At 40.1% G+C, this 21234-nt stretch overlaps 1 protein-coding gene across 3 annotated transcripts; it reads right to left on the bottom strand.

Moving 5' to 3' along the window:
• Positions 1-609: 609 nt before the first annotated feature.
• On the bottom strand, positions 610-20943 carry LOC111599189 (arf-GAP domain and FG repeat-containing protein 1). Of its 3 annotated transcripts, none has more exons than XM_023314777.2 (6): positions 11858-11961; positions 3890-4713; positions 2395-2883; positions 1993-2199; positions 1542-1912; positions 610-1074 (listed from the first exon to the last, which is right to left on the bottom strand). In XM_023314777.2, the coding sequence occupies exons 2-6, from the start codon at positions 4671-4673 to the stop codon at positions 1036-1038; spliced, it is 1890 nt and encodes a 629-aa protein (XP_023170545.2). In that variant the 5' UTR covers positions 4674-4713; positions 11858-11961; the 3' UTR covers positions 610-1035. The 3 variants fall into 3 exon arrangements, with proteins under 3 accessions (XP_023170545.2, XP_023170544.2, XP_023170546.1); XM_023314776.2 differs by lacking the exon at positions 11858-11961 and adding an exon at positions 20384-20943 and having other exon boundaries at positions 611-1074; XM_023314778.2 differs by lacking the exons at positions 2395-2883; positions 11858-11961 and adding an exon at positions 20384-20940 and having other exon boundaries at positions 614-1074.
• Positions 20944-21234: the final 291 nt, after the last annotated feature.

The following is a 21234-nucleotide window of genomic DNA, read 5'->3' as shown; positions in this document are numbered from 1 at the left end:
ATTATATGGTAGTTAGTTTTAATGAACAGTTTCATAATCTTATTAAGGCCACACAATCAATAACTGACAAGAGTTTCGTACAGCGAAACAAGCGCGTTGAAAGAAACCCAAAGGAAATAACAGAGGGAGAGAGAGAACTGCAAATTATGAGGTGAGAATGCGTAAAAGAAAGGGTATACAATATTCGACTTATAAATATACAAGATTAAAAAAAAGTAAAAACACAAAACGAAACACAAACTAAAACCGCAACGGCTGAGGATGGTCTGTGCTACCCATTAGAACTTACAGATACTTTTGCTTTAGTAGTTTTTTCCTCTTGTTATAAATATATAATATATTTGTATATGTGTACATGTATATTTGTATACATATGTGTGCATGTGTATATATGTGTGTTTTAAGTTAAGCTAAACAGGCGACGACAACTGTGGCGCACGTTAAGAAAGTTAAGTTTAGTAAAAAGTCTATAGATGCTAAAGGCAAACGGTAAATACAAATCTTTAGTTACATACGTAATGTATATGTATATATATATATATCTGGGTGTGTGTGTGCATATGCATGTGTGAATTCGCCGTATAAATATGTGTATGTATGTACGATAGAGATTTAGTAAAAGAATATATATATTTCTATATATTGTACGATCAGTTGTTGTTGTTGGCAATCCATTAAAACGGATTCATATTCAGCATTTAGCACATACGTCTATATAAATACACACACATGCACACACACTCACACATATATGTATCTGCCTATGTATATACATATATGTAGATATATATGTATATTTTATAGTTAATAGCTATTGTTCGTAAAATGGACTAATTTCGGTTCACTTTCTGCATTTTGTTCAGCGGCTTTTCTCTGATCAATCTCAACGTCTCAACGCCTCAGCCATGATGTGAGCTCCTGCTGCTCCAGCTGCTGCTGCTGCTTTAGTTTCAGCTCCTGCCCTTGCTCGTGTTCTTGCTCCTGTCTCTGCTTCCTCTGCTGCTGTTGGTCCTGCGCTCGCCTCGAGTCTGAATCTCATAAAAATGGATTATTGGTGTTCATAGCGCCGCTGGCCTGCGGAGTTCAATAATCATATTAATAAGCATTTCTAAATACATAAAAATAGAAGAAAAGTGCTCTAGTCGCATAGTGCCAAGCTACAAAATACTCTGCAAACAGCAAACATTTTAATTTCCCTCTGTATTAATAGCTAATTGTATATATTAGTAAGATTATAAAGTACATTATCTATAGGCCCTTAAATCCAAGATTAATAATCGATATTTATCAAACATATTATCATTTACTGTCACTGTTATAAAACTCTGTGCTCAGCTTAAGAATCGATATATATCGCAGCTTTATGGCTAACGTAGCATATGGCAGTGATGGATTACTACAACCTTCAGCAAACTGGATAAATATCAAGTTGTTCATCAAAGTTGCCTGCTCTTTTGGCTGCCACATCGAGTTGCCCAATTTACATTTACACCCTTACTAAGAGCATGCGACTAGAGTTTTGCTTTTACCCAACAACCTACCGCAAATGGGTTATTGAAGCCGCCGGCTAGGCCGCCCGCAAGCACGGGCGCTGGTTGCATGCTGCCAAAGCCACAGCCATTGGGCAGGCCCTGGGCCAAGGCAAAGCCGTTGTTGTTGAAATTGTAGAAGCTGGTGGCAGCCGCTGCTGCTGCCGCCGCCGCAGCCGCCTGCTGTGGGCTGCTGCCATAGCCGTTTGGTATGAGCGTCAGCTGGCCATAGAGATTCTGCTGCTGCAATTGTTGCTGTTGCAGCTGCTGTGCCTGGAATGGATTCACCAAGTGGCTGCTACCGTTGATGAGCAGCGACTGCTGGCTCTTGAAGGGATTGGCATGGTTGTTGTTATTGTTGTTGTTGCTGCTGTTGCCGTTGACTGTGCAGGCAAAGAAAGAGAGATAAGTTTCAGTTGTGGTTTTCTATAGTGCTGCAGCTGCAGCTGCTGCTACTACTCACCCGTGCCAAAGGCATCCGCCAGCTGTGTGTTGCCATTGGTTGGCGTTGGCGCCTCCGTGACTGTAGCCGCCTCGGTGGCCTTCAGCTCGCGCAGTTGCTCATCGAGGTCCTTGAGCGCCGCATAGCGGTCCTCGCTGGGCGCATTGCCTGCCCGGGGGCTTGGCTTGTTTGTCGTCTGTTTCTGCTGCTGGCTCTGCAACGAGGTGCCTGCAAGAGATATCAAACAATGAGTATTACTGACACAAGCCGCTACTCGGATATACTCTAAGCAAACTCAAGGCAAGGACCCAACACAAGATACGAGCAACGACAACAACAGCAACAATAAGAAGCCATTCAAAAGAAAACGAATTCAAACTCAACTAAAAGGAACTCAAGAACGAAAGTTAACGAAAAACTTACTCCACGTAAAGAAAGGATTGTAATAGGCATTTAAGATATTCGAATTCGAGTCGCACTCTGTATGCTCTGCCATTTCTGGTGCTGCTGCTGCTGTTGCTTGTGTTGCTGTTGCTGTTGCTGTTTCTGTATCCTCAGCGATATGCAGCGCGCTTAATGCCCGACTAAATGCTGACTCCGACTTCAACTGAGGCAGAAATGGATTTGTGGGCGTTTGCAAGGATTCTTCACTGGGCAAGCACATCGCCGCCGACCTAGCTGACTCCAGCAAGGTGACCGAACTATCATAGTGCATGGCGGGCTGCTTCTCTGGCCAGCTATCATCGCTCCACAGCGTCAGCGTCGAATAGGCGGGCAGCGACGACTCCGGCTCCGCTTCCGAACTGGTTTCTGTTGTCGAGCGCAGCGCCGCAAACTCATTCTCAAACGGATCTGCATAGTCGGACGTGCTCCAATCGTACCAATCGGGCAGCGAGCGCACAGACTTCATTGCTGGCACAACCCCACAAAGAATGTTGAATGTGTGTGGCGCACGGAAGCGCAAAGAGAGCAAAAAGGATAGAAAGATTATCGTTAAATGCTCCTTCACCTGACGCAGTTGTGTTTTTCAAGCCAAATGCAAACTGTGCGTGGAGAATGCTCAACGTATTGCCAAAAGTAAGCGAAAAGCAGCCCGAATATGGGCGCTTGCATTGTTGTCACGTGCAGCATAAGAGGAAGCAGCAGCAGGTGTGGAATGTGTGTTGTGGGCGAGTGTGTGGCAAAGATTGAAAATTAAACAAAAACAAACTAAAAGAAATAAAACAAACAAAAGACTACGGTAGGCCGCAGTTTTAATGCTCTTGCAGAGATATTTGCCAAAGATTGGGTCTAGCTGGAGATGTAGAGTAGCTAGGTAGAAGCACTTTAATTTGTTATGGATATAAAGAGGTCTACTGTAGTCAAGAGGAGGTATATGATACAGGCATGGATTGAAGGGTATCTTATAGTCGTATACATCGAAAAATTGTATCCTGTATAGCTTTATACAGACCTCATAAGGGCGAGTACAAAGCATAGCCAGAAGGCAGTTGGACTGTTTGATGACATTTTAAGCAAAATTAAGGGCATATCTTAGTCGGATACACCCGAAAAGAACATATCTAATCGTTACAGACTAAGACAAGTCGAATACTCTTAAATTGAGCAATGCCTATAGCTAGCAAAAGGGTCTACCACAGCCAAGAGGCGCTTATAAGCAGGTTTCGAGCTGAGTGACGAGTATTTCCAAGTCGAATACTCCTGTGTATTGCCTGTAAAACTGCTTCAGAAGTACTAAGCAGCAGCTGCAGCAATTTTTATCAAGACAACTTTACAGCAAGAGAAGCTTACATATGTCAGGCTATGAATGTAGCTTGAATCTAATCTAGAATAGCGACAACATTTGTCATATCTAACATCTACCCCAAGTTGCTCTGCAAGGACACTCACATAGCAAGCCAGCGATTGTATAACTTACCGTCAGCTACGCCATTATAGATGGGCGCATGCTCGAAATCAGCAAAGTTCTCCGATCCATTGCTGTTGCCGTTGGGCATTTGCTGCTGCTGCTGTTGTAGATGCGCCGCACGAATGGGCTGCACCTTGGCATAGCCATTGGTGGAGCTAACCGAACTGGCCGAGGAGACGGCCGGTGAGCCCGTGGAACGTGCCGAGGTGGCATCGAAGATGTTTGCCGAACCAAAATCGGCCACAAAATCTGTTTCGCCGGCAAAGCCATTGCTGGCGCAGCTGCTCGTGTCGGACAGGGCGCCCGTTGATGTGGAGCCGGCGCTGTTCAGGCTGGTCAGACCCAGCCCGATGCCGGCCAGATTATGCGAAAAGGCATCATGATTGCCATTCAACTGTGGCTGCTGCTGATTGTGAGTGTGATTATGATTCTGATGATGATGATGCTGCGGCCGGCTGATGGCTGTGCTGTTTGCTCCCGATTTGCTGAGGCCATTTGCAGCTGTACGCTGGGCGGCGGGCGGTGTCAAATGAATGCTGGCATAGCCATTGCTCGATATGTTGCCCGTGTGATAGCCATTGCTGGCGGACGACGACTTAAGATTGAGCGACTTGAGCGGACTGGCCGGCTCCAAGTAATAGCGTTTCCTCTCGTACTTATCGATCATCAGCTCCCGCTGATCCTGCTGCGCAGCAGCTCGCTTTGGATCCCATAGGCCCAGCCAGGTCTTGGCACACAGCTCATTGCCGTGCGCCTTCAGAAAGTCGAGCTCGTCCTGTGTAAATGTGGCCATCGATATGGATTTAACGCGATGCGGAGGCGTCAGACCGCGTCTGTAAAAGAGATGGAGTAAAATAAGTATGAAGAAATTTAAGAAGAGGTTTATGTTTAGGTTCTATTGAATATACCGAAATGTTGTGCGTAGAAATATTTATAAAATGTGTTCTTAATGTCAGCTTTTTGATTGGGGAAAGGTTGCAGCTTAAGCAAGGGGAATTGCTTCAATGCAGAGGCAGACAGTAAAGACTCAGAAAGGCGACTTGAGAAAGGAGATAAAAGCGAATTGTACTTGATATTTGAACAGTAAACTTTAAAAAGCTCCAATTCAGTTATAATAAATACATGGACTAAAACTCAATAAAGATAAGAACGAAAATCAAAGCATCAAGAGTTGGTCTTTAGGGTTGGGGATTTCAGCATGAAATTCATACAAAATTTCAGATTTAATTATAAATAATCCACAGCGAAAACAAAACTTTGTAAAGTAAACTTTCTCGAATTTCAATGCAATTCTGCTAATTAATGAAAATATACTAAGTAAGCAAAGCAAAGCAGGGCATAAATTAGAACCTACGGCGCATTACTCCCCTCGCTTTACAGCCGTGGCTGCTTCACTTAAGTTCTTGACATTTCGGAAAGAAAAACAAACTTTGAATACTTTATTTTCACTTCAGCACAAGTTTGTAGCAACTTTTTGTTGCCAGGCGTCGCAAGCCAAAACAAACGGTGAGCATAATTCGGGCTTATGAGCGACACTTCAAACAAACCGGGTCAGAATGACCCGTTAAATGGGTATTCAATTTCAGTTAATTGCACAAATTAATTGGCCCGGCCTTGGGGTGAGCACTGCAATTAGATCAAGTGGCTGAGCTAAAGGCTGGGGCAGTAGAGGCAGCAGAAGAAGCAGCAGCGGTGGCAACATGAAAAATGAAACCAGCCGCAAAAAAATGAAACTCAAAGCGAAAACCGGCAATAGCAAAATTTGCCTCGGAAAACGCTTAAAGCTAATTTCAGTTTTTCACGAATTTTCCCAAACGAAATGGGCACAGCACACACAAACACCCACACACGCTCACATATATTTGTATGCACATGTGTGTGTATGTGTTATGAAGAAACTGGACGTTTCACATGAACGCTTCAGTGGCTCACAGAGCCAATTCGTTATGGTAAACGAGACGAGACGCTGGGTGGTGCGGGCGTTGGGTGGGTTGGGTGAAGCGAAAAGCGAGAGCTCCGATCGACATCGCATAGTTCTAAAACATGCTAGGCACGCCTCTACAAATGACAAGACCAGAGAGAGACAGAGAGAGTGAGAGAGAGAGATGTGCTAAGCCAGCTGAATACTCTGTTTACGTAAAGGAAAGGGTATATGTGTGTGTGGAAGAAACTTTCGGGAAAGTAGAAGAGGAAAATATATGAATATGTATTTTTGGAGATATTCTTATATATTCAAGCTATTCTTATATATTGCTTCCCAATTTGTTTCATTTGCCACAGTGTTCCGCTAGCTTAATTATCGTACTTTCATCTTAGCTCAAGTCTTATATATTTTCTCTCTATTTTCTTTGGCAAGTGCTACTATTTTCTTAGATTATTATATTATTTTATTTAAAATTATTTTAAGCATTTTATATATTTTTCCAGATTAATCGAAATATTTTATTATATTTTTATAAAACTCTGCTCGCTATCAGCTAGTGTCATTCTGACATGGGGCATTGTCTGTTTGCCCTTGTTAGGGTCTAATGCAATTTGCAACTCAATTGCAATTTATGTCCGCTGCGGCAAGTTCTGCAAATTACAGCGAGTCCGCAGTCGCTGCTGGGGGCACAACTGGCAACTGGCAATGGGCAATGGGCAACGGGCAACTGAGGGCAGGCAACTGGGGCAGCTGGCAGAAGTGATTCAATTAAAGACTGCACTTTGTGCTGGAAAACTCTTTTTGTGTGTCGTCTCCCTCACACATATTCTCCCTCTCTCCCTCTCTCTTTAGAGCGTTGTCTGTTTAAGTGGATTGGGAAATGTAGACACGATTTTCGATTTATTGCAGGCATTTCCGTTCCAGCTGTCAATTGACTTGTGAAGCAGCGGAAGCCGTTCCCGAGAGAGACAGAGACAGCAACAGCAGAGAGAGAGAGGCAGCGAGACTCTTGCAACTGACACTCAATGATGATGTCCACCAAGTGGCTGTTAGTTTGTTGCCATCTTGCGTCTTATGTTGGGTGTCCAATTGCTGGTCTCCAGGCACGCACACGCAATTCGTTAGCTGCAGCCAAGTGCCACAGCAGCGGCGGTTGCCACAATCTGGCCACAGCTATTTTTGTAACCCGAGTGAAAAGTGAAAGTTGCCCCCCTGCACTCACAAGCACTCAAACACATTTCAGGTCCAGGTCCACTGCCACGCCCACCGTTTACGACAAGCATTTGAATTGCTTTTGGTCGGCAGCGACAGTAGCTGGTGAAATAAAAAGCGAATGGCAATTGGATTCGATACCCTGTAAACCATTCATAATGTGTATGAAGTGTCTTGAGAGACAAGAGACAAATCTTATATAAGACAAGAGTGGATACTCACATCGTATTTCATACTCAGATACTCTGTTATCTGTATATAATAATTATATAAGAGAGGAAAATGATCTCGATTTGATCTGTGTTCACTCGTAATATAAGGAAGATTGCAGAAGAAACTGGTTTACATCCCGATGTGACTGGAATATATACATATATACTTCAATGATCCACTTTGTTAAGCGAGTTAGTCCCAAACAAACTCAAGAAGTGTTAAAGCAACAAAGAAACATTCGTTTAACAAAGCCAATTCATATTATAATAAATAAAAGGTAAACAAAAGTTGTTTACGTTCGATATAACCGTTTTCGTATATAGTATATAGTATAACTAGAAGATAGACGAGTCAATTTAGTTAGCTCTCATGCTACTACAGCTAGAGATAATTTGTGCTCAACTATAGATACTGCTGCTGTAGTCATTAGCAGGTGGCGAAGTTCGAACCCGCGATAGCTGACACGATTAATAATATAAGTTCACATTCAAATGCTATCTATAGTAGAGAGCTGTTGCTGCATTGACGACCGACAGTCGACAGTCTGTCTATATTTATCTCAATGTTTCGGATCATCAGCCTGACCCAATGCAAAGTCGTATGGAGATAACTGCGTATATCATACATATACAGGGTATCAGTTGAACAATCAACATCGCCTTTCGCACACGGGACTTGTTTTCTTAATGTGCTAATTAAAAGAGACGACGGAGTGAGGCAACTGAACCGAAGACCTAAAGGTCTCAAAAGTACACACACTTAACAAAAGTACACAAAAACGATGCTAATTGAGAATCGCAGAGGGGGCCAGAGAAGAGAATTGAGACTCGAGACTCTAGTCGAGCCACAGTGAACAAACTAAAAAATGTGTGTCGTCTGCGGCCAGCCAGCACTATATGACAGGCAACGACCCACTCATGTGGCTTAGCCCTGCCCCAAACTGGATACCAAATTGCAGCCGAACAACGTCAACAGTTGTGGTTCAATGCACAGAAGTACAAATGCGAAAGCTTCACAATGCACAATTCACAAGTCACAATACATAGAGTCCACACAATCCACATCGCCCACATTCCCCAACATCCGAGACATTTTCTGGAAAAGTTCGCGCGGAGTGTTGAAAGCAAAAAGCGTCAAACAGCTGTCGGGTTTTCCAAATCAGCGCCAGATCTTTCGTGCTAGGCACAAGTGGATACAAAATTAAAACAAACACACTCACACACATTTGGATAAAGCTTAGTTATATATGTATTGTATTTCAGTTTTTGTTTCTTTTTTTTGCGCCACTAAGTGCAAAACTTGTTTTTTGCGCATTTTGCGCACTCAGCGTAAAAAAACACAAACAAAAAACATTAAAAAAACTCGCTGCGTTGCGGCAAAAAATAGCAACAAAAGCAACAACAATTTGTAGCGAAATATTATGCATAGCCAACAGATACAGATACAGCTAACGATACCTACACATATCTGTATATAGAGATACATAGATACATATACAGATACAGATACATTTTGCATTAATGTATGGGCATAAGAATAAGAACAGACAGCGAATAATCGACGTTTGAATACTCTGCTTAAGCATACATCAAATGTTAACTATGCTCAAGTGATCTTCGCGAGAGAAAAGAGTTGAAGTATCTTTGAGAAAAAAAGTATCTCATCTATAACAAACAAACATATATCCATAATGTAAAAAGACAACATTCACATTTCTATTTATATATATTTATAAAAAAATATATATTTTTAATAAAAATTTCTGTTTTAGTAACTCAATTTGAATGATTTCATTTTATGTTTGTACCAAATCAAAGAGAAGCAGCCGTACCAAAATTCAGCTAGATATCTACGAAGGGCAAACATTAACTAATTGATTATTAAATACTTTGAGTAGGGTATTTAATGACACACTTTATATTATAGTCATACATACTCGCTGTTAGAGCAAAGCACTTTCAGACCTACCACATCAAGCTTGGCGCTGACGCCCGACTCAAGAATTTTTTTTTTTTGCAAAATCAGCAACAACAACAACAAGAATCGTTTATATTATGAGAAGAGCAAAAGCTACAAATGGAATAAAGTAAGCGCACCTAAGTACAGCCAGATAGAGATCGAGAGCCATAATGGAGGACAGAGGCACATTTGAACTTTAGCTTCGACTGCGACTGCGACTGCGACTGCTGCTGCTGCGAGTCATGAACGTTCAGCAGAAACATTTAAGAATTTATTTACTTCAGTGCCTCGAACCAAACAAAAATAAAAATAAAACAGAAAAATGCCCATGAGTCACTTGGCTACGCAAACGGACAGCTGATAACGGCGAACAACAGAACTGGCAATTAGTCAAAATTTTTTAAATAAAAAAGAATAGCAACGAAGAAGCCCATGCAAGCCGCAGCATTACCCCCACTTTGCTGCAGAACTGAAAACTGGCTTAGCTCACTGAATATTTCCAACGAATTTCTGTTGCCTATACTCTGAACCCCCCTTGACAAAACCGAGTCTAATGAGTCTTTGCAAATATGCATACATCGGGACTTTTGGAGAATGAGGGTTCTTCATGTGATATAGATTTGGCTTTTTGTTTAATTGCGTCTCAAAACTTTTCGATATGCAATCTTGGCCTTATCAATATTTCAGTAAAATGATGACGTAATTTTATATTAAATGAGTTTATTGTTCTTTTTTCTTTCAATACTTTAAGATGTTTAAAATTGATTAAGAATTTGCCTTAATAAATTATATCCGTTTAAAACTATTACGGATTACTACTATTAATGGAATTAATTATTCACGGGTATTGCGCTTTCGAAATTTGGCTAGATTTTGAAATGCGAAGTTGACTAAATCATACTAGACCAGACTACATAACTTTAATTTAAATACGTTAAAATGTTCAAAAATGTCAAAGCAGAGTATATTTTATTATTGTTTATTATTATTATACTATTTTTATTTAAAATTCTTAGCAATTTGAGATTGCCAACTTTTTGCACATTTCCCAAAGATTACCAAATTTCAACCTAGGCACACAGTATTTGCCAGTCGAGAGCTGCTCACCTGGCTGCTCTTACCTGTATCTTTTTATATGATATTCCATAAAGTAATTTTCAAGCTCTACTCCGCAGCAGGCAAAAACTCTGTGAGCTTTCGTCTGCTGTTCGCTTGAAATCTAATTAACAAAGCAAGACTTCAAACTTCTAATGAAATTCTTAAACATTAAAATTGTTTCTCTTTTTTTTTTATTTTTTTATATTTCAAAACCTGTTCAATAACTAAATTAAAAATAAGAAGAGAAAATATAACAACTTTTGTGGGACGGCAGAATATATTTATATTGCACTTAACAATTTTAACGTTTAACTACTTCGGATTAACTACGAATTTAACAGCAAATTCTTATCAATGAACATTTATAAACGGAACTTGATATAGTTTTCGTTGTCGTCAGCGCTGTGACTCAATATTTGTGGAATTAAATAAAGCTTTAAGGCTGATTTGAATGGCTACATTAAATTAAGTTTATAATTCCTTAAAATTCTACGATAAACTTGGGGTGAAAGCAAGTGACTGTGCTACAGTAGGGAGTGCCTGACTAGGCGATACCCTGAATACAGAGTATACCACACTTCTTTAATACATACATAACAAAAAACACATGTATAGGCACACACACATACACAAGTTCTCCACTTACTGCGCAGTTAAAACAGCAAATGTGTTGGGGCTGCATTTTGGGCTTTACCATGGGAAATTGAATAACTTTTGTTATAGTTGGACTTTTCTAATTAAATTTTAACAGCGGGATAGTAACATCCAGATGTACCTAAAGCACAACTCTATTATTTGTTATACATTATACAAAAGGGGGAAGGTATCCAAAACCGGAAATATCCATGTCCATGAATTCATCACGCAGTAAATTTAAAATCTATAGTTTCATCAAATTATTGATTATTATTGGTAATCGGGAAATGGGGGAAGTCACAAAAAAATAATTATTTCAAGTTTCTAGCTTTTGTAGTTTAGTTTGTATCGGTTCTATCAGCTCATCGTCCTGACCAAGTTTATAAAAAGTTTTTTTTGATCAGTCACGCCCTCTGCCTTCTGCATACATTGTTATAAAAACTTTATACCCTCAATTTCCATATTCAAAGGGTGCAGTGTATAGGAACATCAATCAATATTTGGTTATTATATTGCATTTAGGCACTTAGTCTGGAAAAAATAGAAATATTCAAGCACTCGACTGTTTACTTAACAAATATTTAACTAATATCTGTATTAAATGTTCCGCTATTAAATGGCCCCTATTTTCAGCTGAGTAGTCTGGGCTTTGAACTCGTATCCCCGCTGCTTCTTAGTGGGTCACTGCGATAACTTAATGACGCCTTTATGTAGTTATAAAGCAAGTTAGTTGAGTCTTAAAGCTGGCTTTTAATGCCACAACATTTTTAAGGTCACGTTTTGACAACTTGAGAGAAATAAGACGCAGCTAATTGTAGTCGATATTTATGTTGGGTTTTAACTCACTTTTGGTGAATGTTTCGAAGGTTGTTCAAATAGGTTTACTATTATATTTTATTATCGAAACGTCGTCTTAGCTTTTTACGGCAACTTACTGCAGAGTTAATGTTGTGTCTGACGGTTGCTAGCAAAGTTCCTTTTAATGTTTTATATTGTGTAGACTCTCTCTCGTTTGCGTTCTGGTCTGTGGCAAGCCTCGAGCTTAACTGTCAGCTGTGTTGACGATGCAACAAGAAAAAAATATAATAATATGTAAATAACTGACGAAATGCGTTGCAGTAATTCATATTGCAATGGCAAATATTTGCGTTTCCGAATAGCGATAAGTGGATGTCAAGGGGCGTCTCACTATATATACATAATATTTACATATATTTAATATATTTTTTTGTCCACTTATAAAGCTTGGCGCACTACATTGCCCCTGAAGATAGGTCCCAAGTGTTACGCCCTTTCCAGCGGTCATTTGTCGCTGTCACGTGCATTATACTATATACTATATACTCTATATATATATATATATATATGTATATATACATATCAATTTATTGTTAATTGAAAAACAAAAGACAAAAGACCAAAAAAATAAATAAGCCTATCAGCAGACATCGGACTTAAACAAAGGATGCCAACAACAGCTGCTCTGATTGGCATGACGACGGGGGCAGCTCGGGAATGGATATGACCTTAAAAAACTTGTAAACTTGCAAACTTGAAGTTCAATATCAATGCGGAAATCTGTTCAATAAAAACAACACTTTGTTTATAATTTTTATATTAATAAACAATCAGGAATATACTCGACATTTCTATGATACTTTCACATTCAATTTAAAGTTTAGCACATACTACAACCACTGTGCATATAATTTATGAATTATTTCATAAACCTTATTAAACACAAATGATCATAGCTTGTTTAAACTTTCAAATTCAATATGTGTAAGTATTTTGCATGCAAAAAATAATAATTAATAATTATTTTAAGTACAAAGTTTAGCACAAACTGGAACCACTGTGCATGTATTTAACTTCAAAAAAATCATCAAAACAAAAATGATTAGATTGAAGATTTCCATCATGAACACATTTAAGATCAATGCCAAGTTTACTGAATACTGGAACCAGTGTGCATATGAATCATTAGATTGACTGGAAAACTGTGACAGCATTGTCAAAGACTAACAACAGGAGAGGTATTCGGGCACAACGGACGCATTTGTTGCAGGGCTAAAAATATCAACGAGTTTCGGTTTCAACCGCAGTCAAGTGCCTTACAAGGTAAGCGACGAATGTCTTTGCAACCCTGAGAGCATGAAAAGCTTTGGAATTGAGCGATCCCAAGTGCGATATGTGTCATAAGTATGTAAATATATGTATATACGACATATATATATATTCACATTTACCTACAATGCATATGTCATGTGTGTAATTGCTATGTAAATCAACTAAAAGAGCGCCTCTCTAGGCAGCGGTGTCATTTTCGTTGCCTATGCCCTGTAAAAGCTGATACAGCAGCGAGTAGCTTAATTTACTGGCAATAGCAGTAGCTTAGAGCTGAGCAAATGTGAGAGGGTATAGCTGAGTCGCTTGCTAAATCTTTGCAACCACCGACGACCTCGACTAGTCAAATACTCTAGCCATTAGTGGAACGTGTGCCTTTGTGCTACTAATATAAACATCCACTGTACTATGTGTGTCTGTGTGTGTGTGCCATGTAAACATCCCAGTGGCTGTGCCTCTTCAAAAGCAAAAGCAAAAACAAAAAGCTGCTCCTTATATAATCTTGTGGCACGTAACTGGCGTGCCATAAAATGGAAATCAAACAGCCACTCGAAAGTACGTGCATAGCCAACGTACACAGCAGTTCAGAGAGTATATTTCGCCAAGAAACAACTAACGAGTCAATTACATTTCAAGGCTATCCGACGAGTGAGAGAGATAAACAACGCAAGTAGCGCTCAAGCAGCGAGTGGCACCGGAAACATTCGCCACACTTGAAACTTGTGAACAGCAACCAGAAAAGAAAAAAAATTAGAACTTGATTAGAAAATAATCAAGAGTTCCCACAAAACAAGGAAGCAATTGCCATTTACTTAACTCTTCAGTTCTTTCATGCATTCAGATATTCACTTTGATTCGCTGACCCACTCACAGTTGGCACATTTTCGAGCCATTCGAAATTTTTTAACAGACACAGCAAAAATTTCCACACACAGCTGGAGAAGTGTTTCTAACCCATTTTGCGTGCAGTGCTGCCAAATAACGCGTGCATTTTGGCTTTTAGCCGGTAATTACCAGCTGTGGCAACTTTAGCTTTTTTAAATGCATTTGGCTCTTTTTATGTTTTAAACATGCAATAGATAAACGTGAACTTAGTGGTTGCCATTTAAAATTTAAAAACATTTTTTGCTTATGTAGATTCTAGAAAACAATTTATACAAAAAATTAGTCATAGAAATTTTGGGTCAATTTAATATATATTCTTTGAATTTATTTTCGGTGTTTATTTAAGAAAAACCCCACTTGCCTATTTTATTATCGAAGTATACGTATTTTTGTAGCTCTTTCTTCTGTGTTTATTAAATTCTATTTAAATATCTTATATATATATAAATAAAAAACTAAACAAAGAATATTAACATATTTTCTTTCAAAAATATTTTTCTTTCTTCTTTCTCATTTCTTTTTTTAATTTTCTGTGCTTAGTATACATAATTCTTTACAAATGGTTAAACCCATTTACATTTTTTATTTCCATCAGATGACTTTTCTTTTGGTATTTTTATCCGCTCTAAAACTAGCTTTGTGCTGAGGGTAGGGTGGCAGCACTGTTTGCATGCGCACTGTAGCGCCAGCTGTTGGGCTAAAGAAGAAATGAGCCAGTAGCCAATTAGACTGAGCTAAATGGCAGGCGTATCCCACGCGGCTGTCGGGCATGTCAATATCAATGGCCGCCATCTGCAGTTATCTCTGTGGCTTGTGCGAGAGTGTGGCGGACACTTTTGGCGCAGAGGCGTCGTTGCCGACATCGTTGAAGGCCCTCTGTCAGTGTTTGTCGCACAAAATAAATTAAACTTGGCACTGGCTGGAGCAGAAGAGCGAATAGGCTGGGTCCCTATTGCTGCTGCTGAGCTTGTGGGTTGCAGATGCTCTTGTAATGTCGACCCGTTGGTCCTCTCACACTCTCATTCTCTGTCGCCCAATGAATATTTTAATAATGCGCCGCCCCGGCCAGCGCCTGCTGCAAATTGCTCAAAAAGCCTTGAGCTCCTTTTGTTGTCATGAAAAATGGCCTGCAGAATGGTTGGGGAAATGCATGCGAGCCTTTTCAGTTGGACGTGGGTTGTTCCACTCATTGGTATTTCGGCCAAAATAACGTTAGCCCACCCACTCGCGGGATCTAAATGTGCGCAAACAGCACTCTGACAGGGCAAATATGTTTTCAACGCAATAAATCTCAGCTGCGTAGGCGCCGATGCCGCCGACATTGCTGCAACCAATAGTGGGTAGGGCCCCACCCGCTGATGGTTCGCACCATGGGGAACAAGTTACTCACATAGAAAAACGTTTCGATTGTACATTTTCAATTGGAACAGCAACATCAGCTTTTTAGCTTTCCAGCTGTGGTACGGCGCCTGCCACCCAGTGCAGGCTGCAATTGGGCTGTCAGATCATTCGCTGAACTGAATAATTCGCATATTTCCGCACTCTCTAAGTGTAAATATTGAGCAGTTGATCCCATATACATATATATGTATATATATGCATATATATATATGTATAGATATATTCCATTATTTATAGAATATAAATTTTTATTCAAGGCAGCAGCAGCCGCACAAAATACAAAGTCAAAGCGAAACGAAAGAAACAATAAAGCAAACGCCGATTACAACAGCGACACCTTCTGTGCATTTGCCTCAATATCAAAATCGACAACAAAAACTGCGCAATTATTGTCAATCGGTCAGAGCGAGATACGGCAAAGCGGGCAGGAATAGGGCGTAATGTAAAAGCGCAAAGAGTGAGGGAGAGAGTCAAAGAGCGGTAGATGGGAAGAGTTCTGTTTGCTATTGCTAAATTCTACTCGTTATGCGATTCACATTTTCCAAATGGTAATCAGGCGTTCGGGGTACATACAAATATATATGTACGTCTGAGCATTGGCAGGTAACTGAATTATCAGCTAGACTGGATTCTGACAATAAGAGCCTGACAAATGCGGAAAAGCTTTAACAAATTGAGACGCCAAAAGTGTTTATTTGTGTAAAAATAGCTGGGAATGGGGCACACAAATAGATTTACATATATATACAGACATATATATATATATATATATATATATATATATAGACATATACATATATATATGTTTGCATTCTGAGTATATGTACATATTTGTAGTTATATATACATAGATTTATGTATATTTGCCTATTTGAGTGAGCTTTCATATAACCACACATACAAATATACAAATATATATGGAATAGAGACGAGCGCGTGACGCTATTTATCCATTCACTACACGATCACAAGCAAAACTGTTCCATTCAACTTTTCTAATTGAAAACAACGCATTTGTGTCCCGCAGCAAGGCACGATATTATACCATCGCTAATAGAGACATATGTACATAAGTATTTAATTGCCATTACGCGGCGTGTTTTCGTTGATTTTTTTCTTTGCTCTTTCATTTTTTGTTTCCTTTTACTTTGTTGTTTGTTGTTTTGCTTTTTGGTAGCGAAAGAAAACCCCAAAAAAGGGCCCACACAGCTGACAACATTTGGTGAAAGTCTGCCCCGGCAGCCGGCCAAACCACCGCGCCCGTTCCTCCGCCCGACGCTTCACCGTTCAGCCCCGACGACCTTTACAGCCATACGGCTGGGACGTGTTTATGTTGTTTCATAACCATCGACAAATTTACATATCTACAATTTGACCACAAGACGTGCAGCTGATTATGGCGTGTATACGTAAATATCTACGGTAGTGTGAAATGCGGTGTATCTATGTATGTATACTGTATACATGTGTATGTATAATTCCCCTACATTTAACTATTTGTCAGCTGGTGGGCAGTTGCCGTTACAGTTGCTCATGTCTGCGAGACTGATACGACTAAGAAAGTAGCTCAACGCGGTCAAAGAGAGCAAGGCGAGGTTCGGTTGGGAAGAAAATGGAGAGGGGGCAAACGAAGTTAAGCTGGAAAAGAGGTGAGTGTCTGAAAGCCAGTGTTGCCACCTTTTGAGGAACAAAACTTAGTTCTTAAAGGAAATATGCTAAGCTTCATTGAAAAGGAAAACGGAAGGACAAAAATAGCTAAAACAATTTAGCTTTTTGTTACAGAGAATTCTTCTTAGGGCTTTGTATATTATAAAAAAGAGCAAACGAAAAAAACCAACTAAATCTCATTAAAAAGTAAATGAAAAGAGGAAAAATAGCTATTGAGATCTGGCTTCTTTTATTTTTTTATAATCCTCGACATTCATCGCCCTGTGCCGCATATTTAAAATAAAGTGTGAATAGCAAATTATATCAATCTAAGACGTAGTGATAAAATATGCGGATATTTTTTAAAAATGGCTATTTTTAGATGGAATTACCGTATCACGCAATTTGTATAAAGTTGGCTTAAAAAGCAGCTAGTATAGACGTAAAATAAAAGCGGAACTGCCAACATTGGCCGCATTGGTTGTGTGCGCATATGCTTCGTGCCTTATCTAATCAACAAGTTGCTTTGCCAGCCAAATGCTGCCCACCAGATGGCTGCGACTGCTGCTCGATTGAGGTGCAACAATTTGTCTGCAATTGCCAGTGCCACAGCAGCACCAGTAGTAGCAGCAGCAACCGCAGCAACTGGCCCAAAAATACTTTAAAAAGCCGTTTGACAGGTTTTTCGCCATTGCAGCCATGTCAAGCGGGCCGGCCGGTATGCAGCACCAAGCTGAAAGCCAAAGCTAAAATGCGACTGAATGGCAGCCGTTCCTGCCACAGAATGAGGCAAAACAGGCGAGCAGAGGAGAGGTGGGCGGTAGCGAGCTGAACTGTTGCCAGACGAGACAGGAAACATTGTAGCATTGAACATGCACAACAATTTCGTCTTGGACTTTGAGTTCCTTTTGTTTGCTACAGACACGGGAGGATGGGGTAAGAAATGTTGGAAGGGTTACAGTGCAGTTAAGTGGAGTTCGTTGTGACGCTGCTGTCCGTCTGTCTGGCCGTCCGCCTGTTTGTCATGCCAAAAGGGCCAGCCATGAGGCATTTATGCGGCTTTCCATTTACATAGTCGTAATACTTATTTATTTCGCCTGCAACTGGAAGCACGAGGAGGAGATGTGGTGTGGGCACTCGAGTGAGTCATGCAAAACGCTGCCGGGGAGCATTGGCCAATGCAGCGCCAGCTTTAGCTTTTTAAAAGCTGCATTCAATATAATTTACATATGCTGCGACGACTTGTCATGAATTCCAAAGAAACAACAAAAATGCTGAAGGAAAGTGCCACAGACTTTGGTCGCATACAAAACAAGAATGAACAGTTAGTTGGGCAGAGTACCGAAGACTGAATACCCTAACTGGCATAAATATATTTTAAATGTATTTGATTTTAATAATAACATGGTAAATATTTAAGATTTATTAGTACTAAGACAAAATATATGCCACTTAATAAAAATATCTGTAATTGGCAACAAAGCTGATATACACCTATTAGTATTTAAAAAGTACTAATGTAAAGTGCTGCTTACTTTGGTCGCAAAAAGGTTGTAAATGTTATCGTTGATCGATAGGCAAATGAGAGCGAGCAGAACGCAGCAAGCGCCCGCATGCAACCCAATTGAGGTGAAAAATGTCCACAATAGCAACACGAACAACAACAAACGTAACTAGTTTCGCAGCGAAGAAACTGGGGCGCAATCTGCGTATGGAATGTGCATCAGCTGGGCCCATTTGCTCGGTGCGGAAGCAGGCAGATTGAAAGTAATCAAATAATGAAAACGATACTCCCAAAGAGAACGGGGCAGCTGGGAGGTGCAGCGGTGGGAAGGAGACTACCACATGCGGTGGTCGTGAGAGCGGAAGTGCGTAAATCAAGTGGAAAAACAAGCACACGAAAAGTGGGCAGCAACTCCCCAATCAGTAAGTAAATAGAAAAGCAGCCAACCAGGCAGCTAAATGTGCCAGGAGATGACCTCAATTGGCATTTAATCGCACAAAGTGCTCGAGCATAGTGCAGCAAAGCGCATAAATCGCAGCCAATTATTTGGCGTTTAGAGCCAAGGACAACAAAAGAGCGAAAAACTAAATAAAACAATTTGTTAAGGGTTACCGACTACTAAGTACCCTTGCATATGCACAATCATTTTCGTGTATATTAAATAGGTAAGCCCCGTATAACAAAACGAGCTTCGAGATCTTGATATTTTTACATTAAATTTCGAATTATTTTACGATGCTGAAATTGCATTAACTATCGATATCGTATCCTAGCTCGATATTTACTTCCAATTATTGTCTGAACTAGTTCAATTTGCGAATAATCCATCCATATAATATACCATATAAACTCGTTCGAACTATTTTCTAAAGGGTGAACACGTCGCATGCAGCCAGACATCTTCCTCTTATTCGTGCCTGTCCAAATTAGAAACGCCAATGCCAAAATAATTTCATTTGTTTTCAGACCAAGTGGCTCTGCCAGCAGAGTTCGACGTCAATTGAAAGTTTGTTTGCGATTTGCATTTCCAAATTGGTGGCCTGACTCAAAATGGTGAAACGAAATTGCTTTCGCTTTCGCCAAGCGCCACACGCCCCCGTTCACCCACTTTTCCCCCTCTATCTTACTCTGCTATGCTGCGGGCAGGTCTAATCGGTGCGGTGTTGTTGATGCGGGTAGGTCAATGGATTCGAACCAAATTATCGGTCAATCACTTGAAACCACCAAACAGATTGCAGCTTATCTGCGGTAATATGAGCATTTTCCAGTAAGGTGCAAAGAGGTAGGTAATAGATGGATACGAAGACACTGTTTATGACACGTAAGGAACAAGATGTAACAAATTAACCAGAAACGAAGATCGAGTAACAAGAACGCATAAAAAGTAACGTATATTAGATTGGCAACTAGATAAGAAACATCGGAATTTCGAGTGAATTCAATTGCTTTAGAGTAGATTGTGGACTAATGAAGTGACTAAAAATAATTAATAATAACGAGTAACGAATACCAATATGATATTACTTATATATTAACTTTCAGCTATTAGAGCTTGAAATGTTTACTTAACAAGGAGCTGGTACTCGTGCCACTTTACTACTTATACTTTGACTAGTGAAGTGTATGAAAACAATTAATAGTAACGAGTAACGAATACTATTATTACATTACTTTAATATTAACTTTCAGCCATTAGAGCTTGAAATGTTTACTTAACAAGGAGCTGGTACTCGTGTCATTTTACTTAATCAACACTAATTTCAGCAATTTCACAAGTAACGAACAATGAGCAAAAAGTAACGATTAGGAAATTGCAAGTAACGAGTTCAACTGCAGAGTTATGTATGTAGGAAAATTCGTTTATGTAAAAAGAGAACAGGTAGTTTTTATTACTTACAGTACACCCGAACAGCGTGTGCAGACAAACGAGCCGATGGTCATGTTCACGTAGGTGGGCCCCTTTTGGTTGCAATCGAAACACTGGCGATTGCCTGCCCCGCTGTTAACCAGCTCCCGCAGCGCTAGCAGGTATTTGTCGTCCTGTTTTTTGCGTACTGCCATGTTGTAGCTGCTATTGCTGTTGCTATTGCTATTGATATTGTTGTTGCTGTTTTTGTTGTTTTCGTCGCTGTTTGCTTTGCTTCCTGTTTCCGTCTCCAGCCACTCTGTGTCCGAATCGTTAGCGTTGCTCCCGCTATACCTCGTATTGGGCTTATAAATATCGGCCGCGTGTGGGGCACTGCTGTTATAAACGTAAACGAACTGAATTTTGCCTGATTTACAGCTAACACGATCGAGTCCCAAACAACAGTTACACACGCGCGTGCATGTGTGTATGTGTGCGTATATGTTTGTGCAACCGCTTTACGCAACGCTTGACCTTTCTTCAGCTGCAAATCACAAAGGAAAACAACAAACGCCGCCGCCGCCACCTCCGTCGCTCACAATTACCAAAATATAAATGTATATAATATTATCTTTATATGTGTGTGTGTCAGTATTGGTGTGTGTCGGTGTGTTTCTGTGCGTAATAATTTATCAGACAGCTAGCAAAAATATTTTCTCGTTTACTTATTATTGTTTACGTTTAACTTTTACAATGCACTCTTTGCTCTCTATCTTTCTCTTTCTCACACACACACTGATGACAAAAACTCAACAAACACTGGTTTTCATTTTTTCTCCTTTTTACATTAATTGAATTTATTTACACACTTTTTGCAGCGCACTCTGCTGCGCTCAATTACC

This window comes from Drosophila hydei, unplaced genomic scaffold, assembly GCF_003285905.1.
Source record: "Drosophila hydei strain 15085-1641.00,03,60 unplaced genomic scaffold, DhydRS2 tig00008114-arrow-pilon, whole genome shotgun sequence".
In the NCBI taxonomy this organism is placed as follows: Eukaryota; Metazoa; Arthropoda; class Insecta; order Diptera; family Drosophilidae; genus Drosophila; species Drosophila hydei.
Note: the sequence above shows the minus strand (reverse complement) of the source record. Positions and strands in the feature narration are given on the sequence as shown.

Coding starts and splice junctions, on each gene's coding strand:
- LOC111599189 (XM_023314776.2), bottom strand. CDS start 20,547: ATGGCAGTACGCAAAAAACAGGACGACAAATACCTGCTAGCGCTGCGG. Junction 2,200..2,394: donor CAATCCTTTCTTTACGTGGA/GTAAGTTTTTCG, acceptor TATCTCTTGCAG/GCACCTCGTTGCAGAGCCAG. Junction 1,913..1,992: donor GGCGGATGCCTTTGGCACGG/GTGAGTAGTAGC, acceptor TTGCCTGCACAG/TCAACGGCAACAGCAGCAAC.